The 16,073-nt window shown below is 38.8% G+C and overlaps 1 protein-coding gene across 2 annotated transcripts in view; it reads left to right on the top strand.

Annotated features, from left to right (window-relative positions):
* The window catches only part of dscama (Down syndrome cell adhesion molecule a), a 349,961-nt gene that overhangs the window by 317,115 nt on the left and 16,773 nt on the right, over nt 1-16,073 (top strand). For both annotated transcript variants that reach the window (XM_061898103.1, XM_061898104.1), the window contains exons 19-25: nt 1,543-1,698; nt 3,619-3,752; nt 3,879-4,032; nt 9,629-9,746; nt 9,835-9,998; nt 12,302-12,400; nt 12,502-12,690. In XM_061898103.1, the coding sequence (XP_061754087.1) occupies nt 1,543-1,698; nt 3,619-3,752; nt 3,879-4,032; nt 9,629-9,746; nt 9,835-9,998; nt 12,302-12,400; nt 12,502-12,690 (1,014 nt within the window). The remainder of the gene's footprint in view (nt 1-1,542; nt 1,699-3,618; nt 3,753-3,878; nt 4,033-9,628; nt 9,747-9,834; nt 9,999-12,301; nt 12,401-12,501; nt 12,691-16,073) is intronic.

The following is a 16,073-nucleotide window of genomic DNA, read 5'->3' as shown; positions in this document are numbered from 1 at the left end:
TTATTTATAATCCGGGGAGATGGGGTGTGAATGGAGGAGGGTATTAGTGAAGGGTTGAAGTTGCCTGGAAGTATTGTTTTAGAGCGGTTTTGAAGGAGGATAGAGATGCACTTACTTTTATACCTGTTGGGAGTGCATTCCACATCGATGTGCCATAGAAAGAGAATGAGTTAAGACCTTTGTTAGATCGGAATCTGGGTTTAACTTGGTGTGTGGAGCTCCCCCTGGTGTTGTGGTTATGGCAGTCATTTACGTTAAGGAAGTAGTTTGACATGTACTTCGGTATCAGGGAGGTGAAGCACATTTTATAGACTACGCTCAGTGCAAGTTCTTTTACTCTGTCCCACTTTTGAGAAGTGGGTTGGAGCCATCTTTGTTATTAATACTAACCACTGCCAGTCGCCTCGGTCTTTTCCCCCCAAAATGGATTAACTTGCTGGAATAAAAAGACAATATAACGTACATCCATAAACATGGATGCATATGAAAAAATGCAATATATTTATCTGTACAGTAACCTATTTATTTATACATGCACCTTACTGCTTTTTTATCCTGCACTACCGTGAGCTAATGCAACGAAATGTTGTTCTTATCTGTACTGTAAAGTTCAAATTTGAATGACAATAAAAAGGAAGTCTTAGTCTAAGTCTTTTTTTGTGCCATGGAAGATCTCATGTAGTTTTTTTAAATTAATTTAAGGTTGAGCAGACATACCTTTTTATCTTGGCATTTTTTCTCCTGACTCTTTTTTATTTCTGCATCTTAGAGATATGTTTCTTATGTGACATTTTGCCTCTATCTGCACTTTGGATGCACAGCGACAGTGCAGTCGTGATGTCATCACAGGTGCAGCAGAGGCAGAGCTTTGACATTTAAAGAGAGGCACGAAGAATCACTATCAATCAATCAATCAATGTTTACTTATATAGCCCTAAATCCCTAGTGTCTCAAAGGGCTGCACAAACCACCACGACATCCTTGGTAGGCCCACATAAGGGCAAGGAAAACTCACACCCAGTGGGACATCGGTGACAATAATGATCCAGTGGGACGTCTCTGACAATAATGATTATGAGAACCTTAGAGAGGAGGAAAGCAATGGATGTCGAGCGGGTCTAACATGATACTGTGAAAGTTCAATCCACAATGGATCCAACACAGTCGCGAGAGTCCAGTCCAAAGCGGGTCCAACTCAGCAGTCTACATCAGCAGCAGCACTATGTTGGCCTGAAATTGTGTTATTCTACAATAATATATCATCAATTGGACTCATAACATGCAAAAAATAAATAGATATGTTGTTCATTGCTCTTGGGGGCCCCCTAGTGTCCGCGGGGCCCCTAGCAAGCGCTTAATTCGCTTATGCCTTGGGCAGGCATTATTAAGTATGTACAATACTTTACTTTCGGCAGAAAAAAAAACACCACCACAAGATACTTATTGTTTTCTGATGAATGGTCACCACTTTGGCAATGTAATGACTTTACACTTACAAGAAGAGTTGGCCTTAACCAAAATATTGTTTTGGCCTCCCCTCAGAGCTGGGTGAGATCAGTAATGTCACAACTTCCAAGCCCTCACTGGAGCTGGACGGCCTGGAGAAATACACCAACTACAGCATCCAGGTGTTAGCCTTCACCCGAGCAGGCGACGGTGTCCGCAGTGAACAGATTTATATCCGCACCAAGGAGGACGGTAAGCACCCCTTTCCTCAGTAAAAGTGAAGAGATTTGGTGTTTGGGTCTCAAAACAGACACATTTTGTTTAATTGAAATGAATGTGGTATTAATGTGAGCAGAACCAAAAATGCTGATAGAAAAGATGTAACTTGCTTCTTGTGGAAAATGTAACTGCTTGTATTATATGAATTTTTGAAGGAACATAGCATTTCACTGCTATGTATTACAATTGTAATATTTGACACCACATTAAAACATTGAAATTGTTAAATGGCTTTAAAAGAAGCTTTAATGAAAAAAACAAATTTAGAAAATGAGCTAGTTTACCTTACCCACCTACATTTTGCGGAAGCAATAGGTGGGTTTCATATGACGTCATATCCGTTTTTCCTGCTTAATTCACACGATGGTCAAGCATCTTGAGCGTAACATTAAAACAAGTGAGTGTAGAGTTTGAGCAGAAAATGTCATAGTGATTTTCTGTTCTTGGGTTTTACATCCATCAAATAGAGAGATAGTGAGTAAGTACATTTTATTAATGAAATGCTTTTTACAGACAAAACCACAATGTATATATACAGTATATGTATATAGAGTAGAAAGTACTTTATTGATCCCTGGGGGGAATTTAGCACCACAATTCGCTCACAATAAACAATAATAATAATAAATAATATATGACATATATTATATATATAATATATATGTGTGTGTGTGTGTATGTACAGTGGGGCAAACAAGTATTTAGTCAGCCACCGATTGTGCAAGTTCTCCCACTTAAAATGATGACAGAGGTCTGTAATTTTCATCATAGGTACACTTCAACGGTGAGAGACAGAATGTGAAAAAAAATCCAGGAATTCACATTGTAGGAATTTTAATTTTATTTGTAAATTATGGTGGAAAATAAGTATTTGGTCAACCATTCAAAGCTCTCACTGATGGAAGGAGGTTTTTGCTCAAAATCTCACGATACATGGACCCATTCATTCTTTCCTTAACACGGATCAATCGTCCTGTCCCCTTGGCAGAAAAATAGCCCCAAAGCATGATGTTTCCACCCCCATTGCTTCACAGTAGTTATGGTGTTCTTGGAATGCAACTCAGTATTCTTCTTCCTCCAAACACGACGAGTTGAGTTTATACCAAAATGGATACATGGATGATACAGCAGAGGATTGGGAGAATGTCATGTGGTCAGATGAAACCAAAATAGAACTTTTTGGTATAAACTCACTCGTCGTGTTTTTTTTTTTTTCACATTCTGTCTCTCACAGTTGAAGTGTACCTATGATGAAAATTACAGACCTCTGTCATCACTGTATATATGTATGTATATTTATTCTCATATGTATGTATGTTCATATATATATGAATATATATATATATAAATATATAAATATATATATATATATATATAAATATATATATATAAATATATATATATATAAATATATATATATATAAATATATATATATATATATATATATATATATATATATATATATATATATATATATATATGTGTGTGTGTGTGTTGTGTATGTATATGGGTATATATGTATGTATATATGTATGTGTATTTGTAGGTATATATATTTGTTTGTATGTGTATGAGTGTATATATTTATATATGAATGTATATAGAGATGTATATCATATATATGATATGATTTACTCATATTTCATATTTATAAGATATGTATATATGTACACGTATAGAAATAGGCTATATATATGTGTGTGTGTATATACCGATATTGTTACTTGACATGCAGTCCGTCTTTGGCCCCTGACCACATTGTTGTAGCCCAATGCAACTCCCAAGTTAAAAAATGTGGACTCCCCAGACTTAGAACTTATGGAGTCAAGCACAGAGCTTATTTTTAAAGTGCTATACTTTAACACTAAAATAAAAATGATTTGATGTTTTAGTTCCTGGTCCTCCGGGCGGTGTAAAGGCGGCAGCTGCTTCCAACTCAGTTGTGTTTGTGTCCTGGCTTCCTCCTGTCAAAGTGAACGGCATCATCAGAAAATACACAGTTTTCTGCTCCAACCCACATCCCACGGTAATACACAATGTGTTAAACAACCGATATTTTAGCCACATATAAATGTTTGTATTGAATGTAAGCGTGTTAGTGATTGGTGATGAATAGTCATGAAGCTGATGACCACATTATTCCCACACACAGGTCAGCAGTGAGTTTGAGGCAGCCCCGGATGTGTTCTTCTACCGGATCCCCAACCTGAGCCGTAACCGACAATACAGCATTTGGGTGGTTGCCGTCACGGCTGCAGGCCGTGGAAACGCCAGCGAGATCATCACTGTTAAACCCATGGCAGAAGGTGAGGTTTGAAAAGAATGTAACTTCACATTTGCACCACTTAAACAGTGTTGTGCTACAAATCATTATTGAGACTAAACATACTTTGGGAAAAATAAGTATTGTATCCCCTGTTGATTTTGTCATGTTACCCCCATTACATTGACACATTTTTATAAAAGGTATATTTTAACAGAAACAAAATATTTAAAAAAAAACTGAAAAATTACAATAAGTTATAAATTAATTTGTATTAGATTGAGGGAAATAAGTATTTGATCTGCTACCAATCAGTGATCTTTTATTCAAACCTCTTCACCGCAGTGTGTAAGACTAAAGAGATGTCAATGGACTGTAAACGGGGACGGCGTGGCGCAGTGGGAGAGTGGCCGTGCGCAACCCGAGGGTCTCTAGTTCAATCCCCACCTAGTACCAACCTCATCACATCCGTTGTGTCATGAGCAAGACACTTCACCCTTGCTCCTGATGGGTGCTGGTTAGAGCCTTGCATGGCAGCTCCCTCCAGTGTGTGAATGTGTGTGTGAATGGGTAAATGTGGAAGTAGTGTCAAAGTGCCTTGAGTACCATGAAAGTAGAAAAGCTCTATACAAGTACAACCCATTTTTTTCATTTATTTATAAACCTGTGCCAGACTTAAATTGACTAAAAAAACATCAACTAAAAGCCTTATGAGAAATAGACCGAAAATTGTAATTGATAAATGGAAAAAATACATAACAGTTGTTTAACCTATATTTACCCAGGAAAGTGCCATTGAGATTAAAAATCTCTTTTGCAAAAAAGTACTGTCTCAAAAATTCATACACGGGTATGTCTGATCCGATACTAATATCAGATATTTGACCAAAAAAATATCGGCTTACATCCAAAATCTCCGATATAAGCTTTAACAAGCAGTCCTGCAGCGTGTTTACTTGTGCAAGGCTGGATAGACTATTGGCGTCTACAGTAAATGTCCTTCAATAAACAACCAACATTAGTGTTTTCTTGTTTTTTTAGTCAAAAGGTAAACATGGTAGTATATAGGCTACAAAGCATTAGCAGTCACACAGCTTTTAGCACACATACATAATACGTGTCCTTAATTGAACAACATTGCATTCTAATACAGCAACATTTATCAATATAAACAAGTATCAAATAAGTATAGGTGCATTTTACTTTCACATACAAAGTCTCCAAAGCAGAAGAGGCGTATTGGAAAGTATCAGTAACAAATGTGTCCGTATCATTTTACTTACTGTGTCACGGTGCTAACTTCATGAATTATTGTGTCAATAGTAAGTGTAAAAAAAAAACCCATTTCCACCTAAAGACAGCATTAGTGTCATGATCCGTGGTCCAGATTATGTTTTGTGTTTTCTGTTAGTTTTGGACTCCTTTAGTTCCTGTTTGTGCACCTCTGAGTTTGTTGCCATGGCTACTTATTATTTTCACCTGCCGCTTGTGTTCGGGACGTTCACCTGTTGCTCATCAGAGACATTATTTAAGCCTGCCTTTGCCAGTCAGTCGGTCTGGCTTCTTTGTTTGCGTCACGCTCCTGTTACGTAAGTTTTGCTTGTCTCCTAGCCCCTTCTCTAGCTTCAAGTGCAATCGGCACCTTGTTCCGATGGTTTGTTTTCTGTTTTTGTACATCTTTGAGTTTGTTCAAGATTAAATCATGTTCCTACCTGCAAGTAGGAAGGTGAAGGGAGCAGTGAGCAGTAGCGGTGGCCGTGCTCGGGAATAATTTTTGGTGATTTAACCCCCAATTACAACCTTTGAATCTGAGTGCCAAGCAGGGTGGTAATGGGTCACATTTTTATAGTCTTTGGTATGACTTGGCCGGAGTTTGAACTCACGACCTACCGATATCAGGGCGGACACTCTAACCACAAGGCCACTGAGCAGGTTTTATTTTACTCTGTTATAATAAATCTAAGATACAAACAATGGACTGTTCATATTTGTGTAAAGTGGTAAATTTACAAAATCTGCAGGGGGTCAAAAAACTGTGATATAGTAACTTTAAAAAGTTCAAGCGCACACATTTCATTTCACCCGGGGGAATGTAATGTATTACTCTGATACTCTGAACCTTTTTGAAACCAAGAGCTACTTCTTGGGTACTGATTAATGCGAAGGGCTACCAGTTCTATACACACTTAAATAAATGGCCAGAAATAGCCAATTTGCTCAATTTACCTTTAATAAATAAATCTATATATATAAAAAAAATGGGTATTTCTGTCCGTCATTCCATTGTACATTTTTTTTCCTTTTACAGAAGGTTTTTTGTAGAGAATAAATGATGAAAAAAACACTTAATTGAACGGTTTAAAAGAGGAGAAAACAGGAACAAAATTTAAATTTTATTTTGAAACATAGTTTATTTCCAATTTCAAATTTTTAAATTCAAAATTCAACTGAAAAATATTAAGAGAAAAACTAGCTAATTTGAATCTTTTTGAAAAATTTTAAAAAAATAATTTATGGAACATCATTAGTAATTTTCCCTGATTAAGATTAACTTTAGAATTTTAATGACATATTTTAAATAGGTTAAAATCCAATCTGCACTTTGTTAGACTATATAACAAATTGGACCAAGCTATATTTCTAACAAAGACAAATCATTATTTCTTCTAGATTTTCCAGAACAAAAATTTTCAAAGAAATTCAAAATACTTTGAAATAAGATTTAAATTTGATTCTAGAGATTTTTTTAGATTTGCCAGAATATTTTATTTTTATTTTAATCATAATAAAGTTGAAGAAATATTTCACAAATATTCTTCGTCGAAAAAACAGAAGCTAAAATGAAGAACTTAATTCAAATGTATTTATTATTCTTTACAATAAAAAAAATACATTTACTTGAACATTAATTTAAATTGCCAGGAAAGAAGAGGAAGGAATTTAAAAGGTAAAAAGGTATATGTGTTTAAAAATCCTAAAATCATTTTTAAGGTTATATTTTTTCTCTAAAATTGTCTTTCTGAAAGTTATAGGAAGCAAAGTAAAATCAATTATCAATCAATGTTTATTTATATAGCCCCAAATCACAAATGTCTCAAAGGACTGCACAAATCATTACGACTACAACATCCTCGGAAGAACCCACAAAAGGGCAAGGAAAACTCACACCCAGTGGGCAGGGAGAATTCACATTCAGTGGGACGCCAGCGACAATGCTGACTATGAGAAACCTTGGAGAGGACCTCAGATGTGGGCAACCCCCCCCCCCCTCTAGGGGACCGAAAGCAATGGATGTCGAGCGGGTCTAACATGATACTGTGAAAGTTCAATCCATAGTGGCTCCAAGACAGCAGTGAGAGTCCCGTCCACAGGAAACCATCTCAAGCGGATCAGCAGCGTAGAGATGTCCCCAACCGATACAGGCGAGCGGTCCATCCTGGGTCCCGACGAGCGGTCCATCCTGGGTCTCGACTCTGGACAGTCAGTACTTCATCCATGGTCATCGGACCGGACCCCCTCCACAAGGGAGGGGGGGACATAGGAGAAAGAAAAGAAGCGGCAGATCAACTGGTCTAAAAAGGAGGTCTATTTAAAGGCTAGAGTATACAGATGAGTTTTAAGATGAGACTTAAATGCTTCTACTGAGGTAGCATCTCGAACTGTTACCGGGAGGGCATTCCAGAGTACTGGAGCCCGAACGGAAAACGCTCTATAGCCCGCAGACTTTTTTTGAGCTCTAGGAATCACTAATAAGCCGGAGTCTTTTGAACGCAGATTTCTTGCCGGGACATACGGTACAATACAATCGGCAAGATAGGCTGGAGCTAGACCGTGTAGTATTTTATACGTAAGTAGTAAAACCTTAAAGTCACATCTTAAGTGCACAGGAAGCCAGTGCAGGTGAGCCAGTACAGGCGTAATATGATCAAACTTTCTTGTTCTTGTCAAAGGTCTAGCAGCCGCATTTTGTACCAACTGTAATCTTTTAATGCTAGACATTGGGAGACCCGAAAATAATACGTTACAGTAATCGAGACGAGACGTAACAAACGCATGGATAATGATCTCGGCGTCTTTAGTGGACAAAATGGAGCGAATTTTAGCGATATTACGGAGATGAAAGAAGGCCGTTTTAGTAACGCTTTTAATGTGTGACTCAAAGGAGAGAGTTGGGTCGAAGATAATACCCAGATTTTTTACAGAGTCACCTTGTTTTATTATTTGGTTGTCAAATGTTAAAGTTGTATTATTAAATAGAGGTCGGTGTCTAGCAGGACCGATAATCAGCATTTCCGTTTTTTTGGCATTAAGTTGCAAAAAGTTAGCGGACATCCATTGTTTAATTTCATTAAGACACACTTCCAACTGACTACAGTCCGGCGTGTTGGTCAGCTTTAGGGGCATGTAAAGTTGGGTGTCATCAGCATAACAGTGAAAGCTAATACCGTATTTGCGTATGACGTCACCTAGCGGCAGCATGTAGATGCTGAAGAGTACAGGGCCAAGGACCGAACCCTGGGGAACTCCACACGTTACCTTAACATAGTCCGAGGTCACACTGTTATAGGAGACGCACTGCATCCTATCAGTAAGATAAGAGTTAAACCATGACAGGGCTGAGTCTGAAATACCAATTCGTATTTTGATACGCTCTAATAAAATATTATGATCGACGGTATCGAAAGCAGCGCTAAGATCGAGGAGCAGCAACATAGATGACGCATCAGAGTCCATCGTTAGCAATAGATCATTAGTCAGTTTTGCGAGGGCTGTCTCAGTCGATTGATTTGCCCTGAAACCGGATTGAAAGGTTTCACATAGATTGTTAAACGCTAAGTGCTCATTTAGCTGCTCTGCAACAATTTTTTCGAGGATTTTCGAAATAAAGGGAAGGTGAGACACCGGTCAGTAGTTTACCATGAGGTCTGGATCGAGGTTAGGTCTTTTAAGGAGAGGATGAATAACCGCTTTTTTGAATGCAACGGGAACAGTGCCCGAGGAAAGTGATAAAAAAATAAATGAATTTATTTGAACAAGTGACGACCAAGTCTTTAAAATATTTTCTTGGATTTTCAAATTCTATTTGAGTTTTGTCTCTCTTAGAATTAAAAATGTCGAGCAAAGCGAGACCAGCTTGCTAGTAAATAAATACAATTTAAAAAAATAGAGGCAGCTCACTGGTAAGTGCTGCTATTTGAGCTATTTTCAGAACAGGCCAGCGGCCGACTCATCTGTTCCTTTCGGGCGACCTGGTGCCCGCGGGCCCCGCGTTGGTGACCCCTGACTATGATGATGACTTAATTATCAACACTGACTTTTTTGTATCAATGAACGGGAACAAAATATACACTCTGCTGTTTATACAGTATGTTGTGTGGACCACACACATGCAAATGCATGGTCATCACCTTTGCTGTGGTCCTGTCGGATAAGATCACAGATGCAGATAAACCTTAAGATGTCAGGACCCACGGTTCTTATCATCGCCTTCCCATCCTTTACCAAGTGTAGGTGGTGGAGTGGTGGACATAACGCAGGGAGATATGCAAATGTGCTATACTGTATTTTTTAGTTGTATGCCATATTACTGTTTGTCTGCGCTGGGCAGTTGAGACATTTTGTCATTATTCATTTTGCAGCTCCAGCACGCATCCTGACCTTCAACAGGACAGTGACGACACCCTGGATGAGAGACATTGTGTTACCTTGCAAGGCAGTGGGCGATCCGTCTCCAACAATCAAGTGGCTGAAGGAGATGTGAGTGTCCAAACTGTTACTGGAGGAAACTACCTTTTCTCACTGCTCAAAATTAAATGGTTATTGACCTCACACGTATGTTTTGCAGAAACGGAACCCCCGCACCTGTCGTGATTGACAGCCGGCGCAGTGTCCATGGCAACGGCAGCCTCGTTATTCGCACAGTAAAAGCGGAGGACTCTGGGAACTACACCTGTGTGGCCAGTAATAGCTTTGGCTCCGATATGATCGTCCTCAACCTGCAGGTTCAAGGTAGGAAAGGCAGCATTTGAAAATAACAAAAGTGTGCTACCCCGCTTTTTGGTCGTGATCTATTTCAAAGGTGGAGACTAAACATACTGTTTGGTTTGTCACTTACAATGTTTGGCCATGCGGCTTAAAAAAAATGGCTTTAGATTTTACAGTAAAAAAAAACAGGAAGCTCAGTCGCTATAATTTTACTGCAAAAATAAAAGCGCTATCATCGTTTTTCCTTTAGCAGTAACAGACTATAAAAACACCAACCACAGATTTTAGGTTAGAAAAAAACTGGCAGCTCAGTTGCCAACATTTTAATGTAAAAAAATAACAGCACTACAGTCATTTTTCCATTTCCTTTAATACACTGTAAAAACACCAACTGTACATTTTACTGTAAAAAACAAAAAAAACTAGCGGCTCAGTCGCCAGAATTTTACTGCTCATATAACAGTTAAACTTTTTTTCTATTGCATAAAATAACAGTATTGAAATATTTAAAAAATTAAAAGACCAACCATATATTTTAAGGTAAAATTCTGCCGACTGAGCTGCTAGTTGTTGTTTTTTTGTACTGTAATACCACTGTACTGTATTTGAAGTAATACAAGGTGAAAACAACGACTATAGATTTTACGCAAAAAAAAAAATAGTGGCACCTTAGTCGCTAGAATTTTACTTAAAATAACAGTGGTAGCGTTTTTCCATTTGCAGTAATACACTGCTAAAAACGACAGTTGATTTTATGATAAGAAAGTGTCAGCTCAGGCGCCAGACTCTTAAAGTAAAAATAAGAGGTGGTGCAGTGTAGTAAAAATTACCTTATATTTTAATGTTTTAAAAAAAAGTCAGCTCAGTCTGTATGATATTACTGTGGAAATAACAAGTGTACTGCATTTCTATTTACAGTAACACAATGTTTTAAACAAAACGACCGCAGATTTTACAGTAAAAAAACTAGTTGTTCTGTTTTTTTCATAAAATTTACCGTATATTTTAATGTAAAATTCTGGTGACTTTCTTTTTTTACAGTACAGTTAAATAACAGCTGTGACATTTTTACATTCACAATAATGCAATATAAAAACAACAATGCATTTTGTAATTAAAAAACAACTCTTTGCACAATCGGCAGAAATTTACCATACAAACAACAGTACCATTTTATTTTTTTTACAGTAATACATTGTAAAACGGCCGTACATTTTTTGATAAAATTATTTTTATTTTACTGTGAAACAACAGATATACTGTTTTTCATTTACAGTAATACTGTCAGGCTTGCCACTGACAGTTTGTTTGTGTTTTAGTTTTTCCTCTGTGTGTTTTTAGTATTTCCTGTTTTTAGTTCCTGTCAGTTTTCTTATTTTGTCTGATTCTTGTTTTTTTCCCTGTGCGCTGTTTGTCCTCAACTACGGCTGATTGGCACCCGGCCACACCTGGTGTCAATCAGCCCTTTCCTATTTGTACCTGCTTTTGTCCTCCAGTCAGTGCTGGATTATTGTCTTGTCTTGTCGCTCTTGTCGCTCTTGTCGCTCCTGTCGTGTCGTGCCATGTCTTGTATTTGCAGCCTAGCGGTAAGCTATATTATTTGTTAGATGTTTGTAGCTTACTGTTTTTTGTTCCCTGCTTCCAGTTGGTTTTCATATTACAAGTACAACTTCTGTTTTCCTGCCCGATACCTGCTAGCTTCCACGCTAGGCCTTTTTGTTTCTTATCCGCCCATGTGCGCGCTTTTTATTTGTACCCTTTGTTTGTTTTTTGTTTTAGTGTTTGAAATTAAATCATGCTTTCTCACTACATGCCTGCCTCCTTCTCTGCTTCTTGGGGTTCGTCACAAACTAACTCTGACAAATACACTGTAAAAACGACCATAGATCAAAAAACTGACATCTCATTTGCCAGAATTTTACTTTATAAATAACAACGGTACCGTTTTTGCGTTTACAGTAATACACTGTAAAATTAGTGTTAATTTTACGATAAAATGATGGTGCGTGAACTGCCAGGTTTTTTTACAGTAAAATAACAGATATACTGTTTTCATTTACAATATTACACTGTAAAAACGACCGTAAATTTTACGATAACAAACATATCAATCATAAGTTGACTGTAAGAGTAACAGTACTACACAAAAGTTGGGCATGCAAAAAACGACTTACCACTGTATATGTGTGTGATGGATGCTATCTGGCTTCTGGCTTCTTGCCTCGGGCTCGGGCCCTGGACAGGACGCAGAGGCTGGAGCAGGCAGGTCACGTGTATTACCTACCATGTTTCTCCTGTCATGTAAAAATTGGTCTGTCTTCTATCAGTTCCACCTGACCAGCCTCGCCTCACAGTGACCAAGACCACCACAACATCCATCACACTGTCCTGGATACCTGGAGACAACGGCGGCAGCTCTATCAGAGGTCTCACACACACACACACATACATACACACTTTTCTTCACTAGCATGTTCTTTCCCTCTACAACACGCCAGTATATTCAGTAGAAATGTTTTGTTCACAGGTTACATTTTGCAATATTCGGAGGACAACAGCGAGCAGTGGGGAAACTTCGCCATCAGTCCAAGTGAGCGTGCATATCGGCTCGAGAACCTCAAGTGTGGCACCTGGTACAAGTTCACACTCACAGCCCAAAATGCTGTGGGGCCCGGACGCATCAGTGAAATCATTGAAGCGAAGACCCATGGCAAAGGTGGGAAACAACTGTTGCTGGGCCTAGTCAAAGTATTAAATATACGGTTTTTCATGTGTGTAAGTTTCTCGGAGGGTTGCACCATTTAAACACTGTAGAGCTGATGTTCCAGTAGGGCTGGGCGATATGGCCTTTTATTAATATCGCAATATTTTTAAGCCATATCACGATACACGATATATATCCCGATATTTTGCCTTAGCCTTGAATGAACACTTGATGCATATAATCACACCAGTATGATGATTCTATGTGTCTACATTAAAACATTCTTCTTCATACTGCATTAATATATGCTCATTTTAAACTTTCATGCAGAGAGGGAAACCACAACTAAGTCAATTGACCAAAACTGTATTTATTAAACAGTTATTAAGCAGTGGCCCAACTTTCATGTCAATTCAAAACAGAAAGTGTAAGATTGTCAGAGACATTTTAAAACAAGCTATAAGTGCACTTTTGTGCATGATGTCACCAAGATGATGTGACGGTCTCAAGCTGTCGTCTTGCGGGTTCCCAGGACCACCAAGGAAGGACATAACTTCGATCAGTGACTTTGTTTATTTTTCAATAAACAACTCAGTCCAGGTCGCCTCTCCGCTCCTCTTTTCTGCTCGCTCGTCGTCTGTCTTCGGCTCTCCTTCTCTCTCGCTCTGCGTCAGCTGCACTCCTGCTCCTTCCCGTCTCTACACCTCTCTCCCTCGCGTTCACAGCTGACGCCCCTTTTAACAGTGCGAGAGGATTCATTAATTGTATCCAGGTGCGCGATCCACGCACCTGATCTCGCTTGTGGCGTCGCTCCCGGCACGCCCCGCCTCGCTGCTCGCTCGCCATCTCCTTCTCCTCGCCGCCGTCTTGGGCCGGGCTCCAGCCTGCTCTGCCGCTCTGTCGGACCGTCGGCTCCGCCCCTCCACAGATGACATATCAAAACAACACTAAATAAAAGTGCACTTCTTGTACAGAACACTACTAAAATAGTTTAAAACAAATAAAGTGCACTTTTGTGCATGATGTCACACAAGATATTTCAATAACTGTCAAATATTAATGAGCTGCTTAACAGGAAATCAAAGAGCTTATGTCCTTTGCTACAGTATGTGGTAGGTTACTACGGATGTTATTAAATTCTGTTGACAATTTTTGTCATACGATCTGGAAATGGTTGCTTTGGCATTTAGTGGGTATGGCACCGAACGGAGATGTTGACATGCAGAGTTTCAAGCACTCTTCAATCTCTAGCAGGGGACTTTTCAAATGATGCTACAAATTAGCTGTAGGTGCTACTTTTTGTAACAATGTTTTTGCCGCATACTTGTTTGACATATTCCGGTTTGAAGCCAAACCACCACCAGACGATGGACCCTGTGCTGTTTTTCTTAGGAATTAATTATTCCTTCATTTGCTACCAGATTGGCACCTTCTTTCTCTTGCATTACCACTCACACCATTCCGCTAGCATCACAGCTAATGTTACCCATGCTGCTACCTCTCATGTGAGGACGTATGACGCGACAGTAGGGGACATATGTAAGAAGGTGCGCTTGTTTGTGAGAAGGAGCGGCAGGAATGAGTGAGAAGAGCCAAAAGTGAAATGCCTGCAACTAAAAGCAACTGCGTGAGAGCGTATATTCGAATATCAAGAAAAAATCATTTTTATATATCCCACAGAGACAAACCCACGATACTGCTGTGTCGGATCCGCTTTGGACTGGACTCTCGCGACTGTGTGGATCCATTATGGATTGAACTTTCACAGTATCATGTTAGACCCGCTCGACATCCATTGCTTTCCTCCTCTCCAAGGTTCTCATGGTCATCATTATCACCGACGTCCCACTGGGTGTGAGTTTTCCTTGCCCTTATGTGGGCCTACCAAGGATGTCGTAGTGGTTTGTGTTGTGGTTTGTGCAGCCCTTTGAGACACTAGTGATTTAGGGCTATATAAGTAAACATTCATTGATTGATTGATTGATCCGCTGCTCGCATCTCTACATATTATTGTTTTCTGCTCTATTTTTGTATCACTCTCCGTCGTTCCACCTGCTTAGTTCCTGTTTAGTCTGTTTCCATGGTTTCTTATTAGTTTCAGCAGCTACTCTCGGCTCCTGCACACCTGTCTTTACTAATCACCTTCCTTATTTAAACTCGCCCCTTTTCTTAGTTCATTCTGGGATCCTTCGAGCAACATTGACGACCGTATACTACTCGTACGTACATTCTCGCTAGCTTTTCACGCTACGCCTTTTCTTTTATTCCAGCTCTCACGCTGATGATTTGTTTTTCTTTTTGTGTGCCTTCGTGCCAAGTTTTAGTTTTCTGTTTGTTACTCCTAGCTTTATGCTTGTGCCTTTGGTTTGTTTTTCTGCTTAGCTCCAGTGTTTTTGTTTCTTAGCCTGTTTTTGTTACTTAATAAATTTCATTATATCTTACCTTTGCTGTCTTCTTGCCGACGCATCTTGGAGGGACAAACCCGTCATTACTATGCCACACAGTCGTTACAATATATCAAGTATATCGATATATCGCCCAGCCCTATGTTCCAGTATTTCCCAATTCCTGGTAGGCATGAACTTTGGTTGTTCATGGGTCGTTCCCAAACATCTAACCTAATTCCTTTTTATTTGAGGGTGACATGTACTTAGAACATTTGTTCAAAATATTAGAATCTGTAATTATTAAGAAATGTCTCCAGTTATTATTTGAAAACTTACACAAAGCAAACAGTATGCATACTTTTAGTGTGTTGATCTAAAACCACACCCATAAATCATTTTTCTATTGAGAAAAGCACTCGGAAAGCGCACTTATAAACCTTTTAAGAAATCCTGAATATAGACGGTGATCTGGCTTACCCCCAAAACCTAATCACTGGCTCCTTATGCCATTTCTGACATTTATTGAAAGGTTCAACAAAATCTGTGCCTTTTGTTCTATATCTGTTCTAAACTGAGTGAAACCTCTTGTCAGTCTTCCACTTTCTATTACGCTGTGGGTGGAGGCGGGACCGCTAGCATACAGTACAGGCCAACAGTTTGGACACACCTTCTCCTCATTCAATGTGTTTTCTTCATTTTCATGACTATTTACATTGTAGATTGTAACTGAAGGCATCAAAACTATAAATGAACACATGCGGAGTTATGTACTTAACAAAAAAAGGCGAAATGACTGAAAATATGTTTTGTATTGTAGGTTCTTCAAAATAGCCACCCTTTGAAGTGAAAACCATTTCTTGAAGCTCATCAAGAGAATGCCAAGAGTGTGCAAAGCAGTAATCATTGTGCATATTTCTTGAGACACACGATTAAAAAGCTGTTTTTACCCATCAACACAAACTGAAGAAGTAGTTTGTTTTTTTAAATATTCACCCTGGCTGTAGTTTT

Source organism: Nerophis ophidion, linkage group LG04 (assembly GCF_033978795.1).
Source record: "Nerophis ophidion isolate RoL-2023_Sa linkage group LG04, RoL_Noph_v1.0, whole genome shotgun sequence".
NCBI classification, from domain to species: Eukaryota; Metazoa; Chordata; class Actinopteri; order Syngnathiformes; family Syngnathidae; genus Nerophis; species Nerophis ophidion.
The sequence above is the reverse complement of the archived record's forward strand: the minus strand, read 5'-3'. Positions and strand labels throughout refer to the sequence as shown.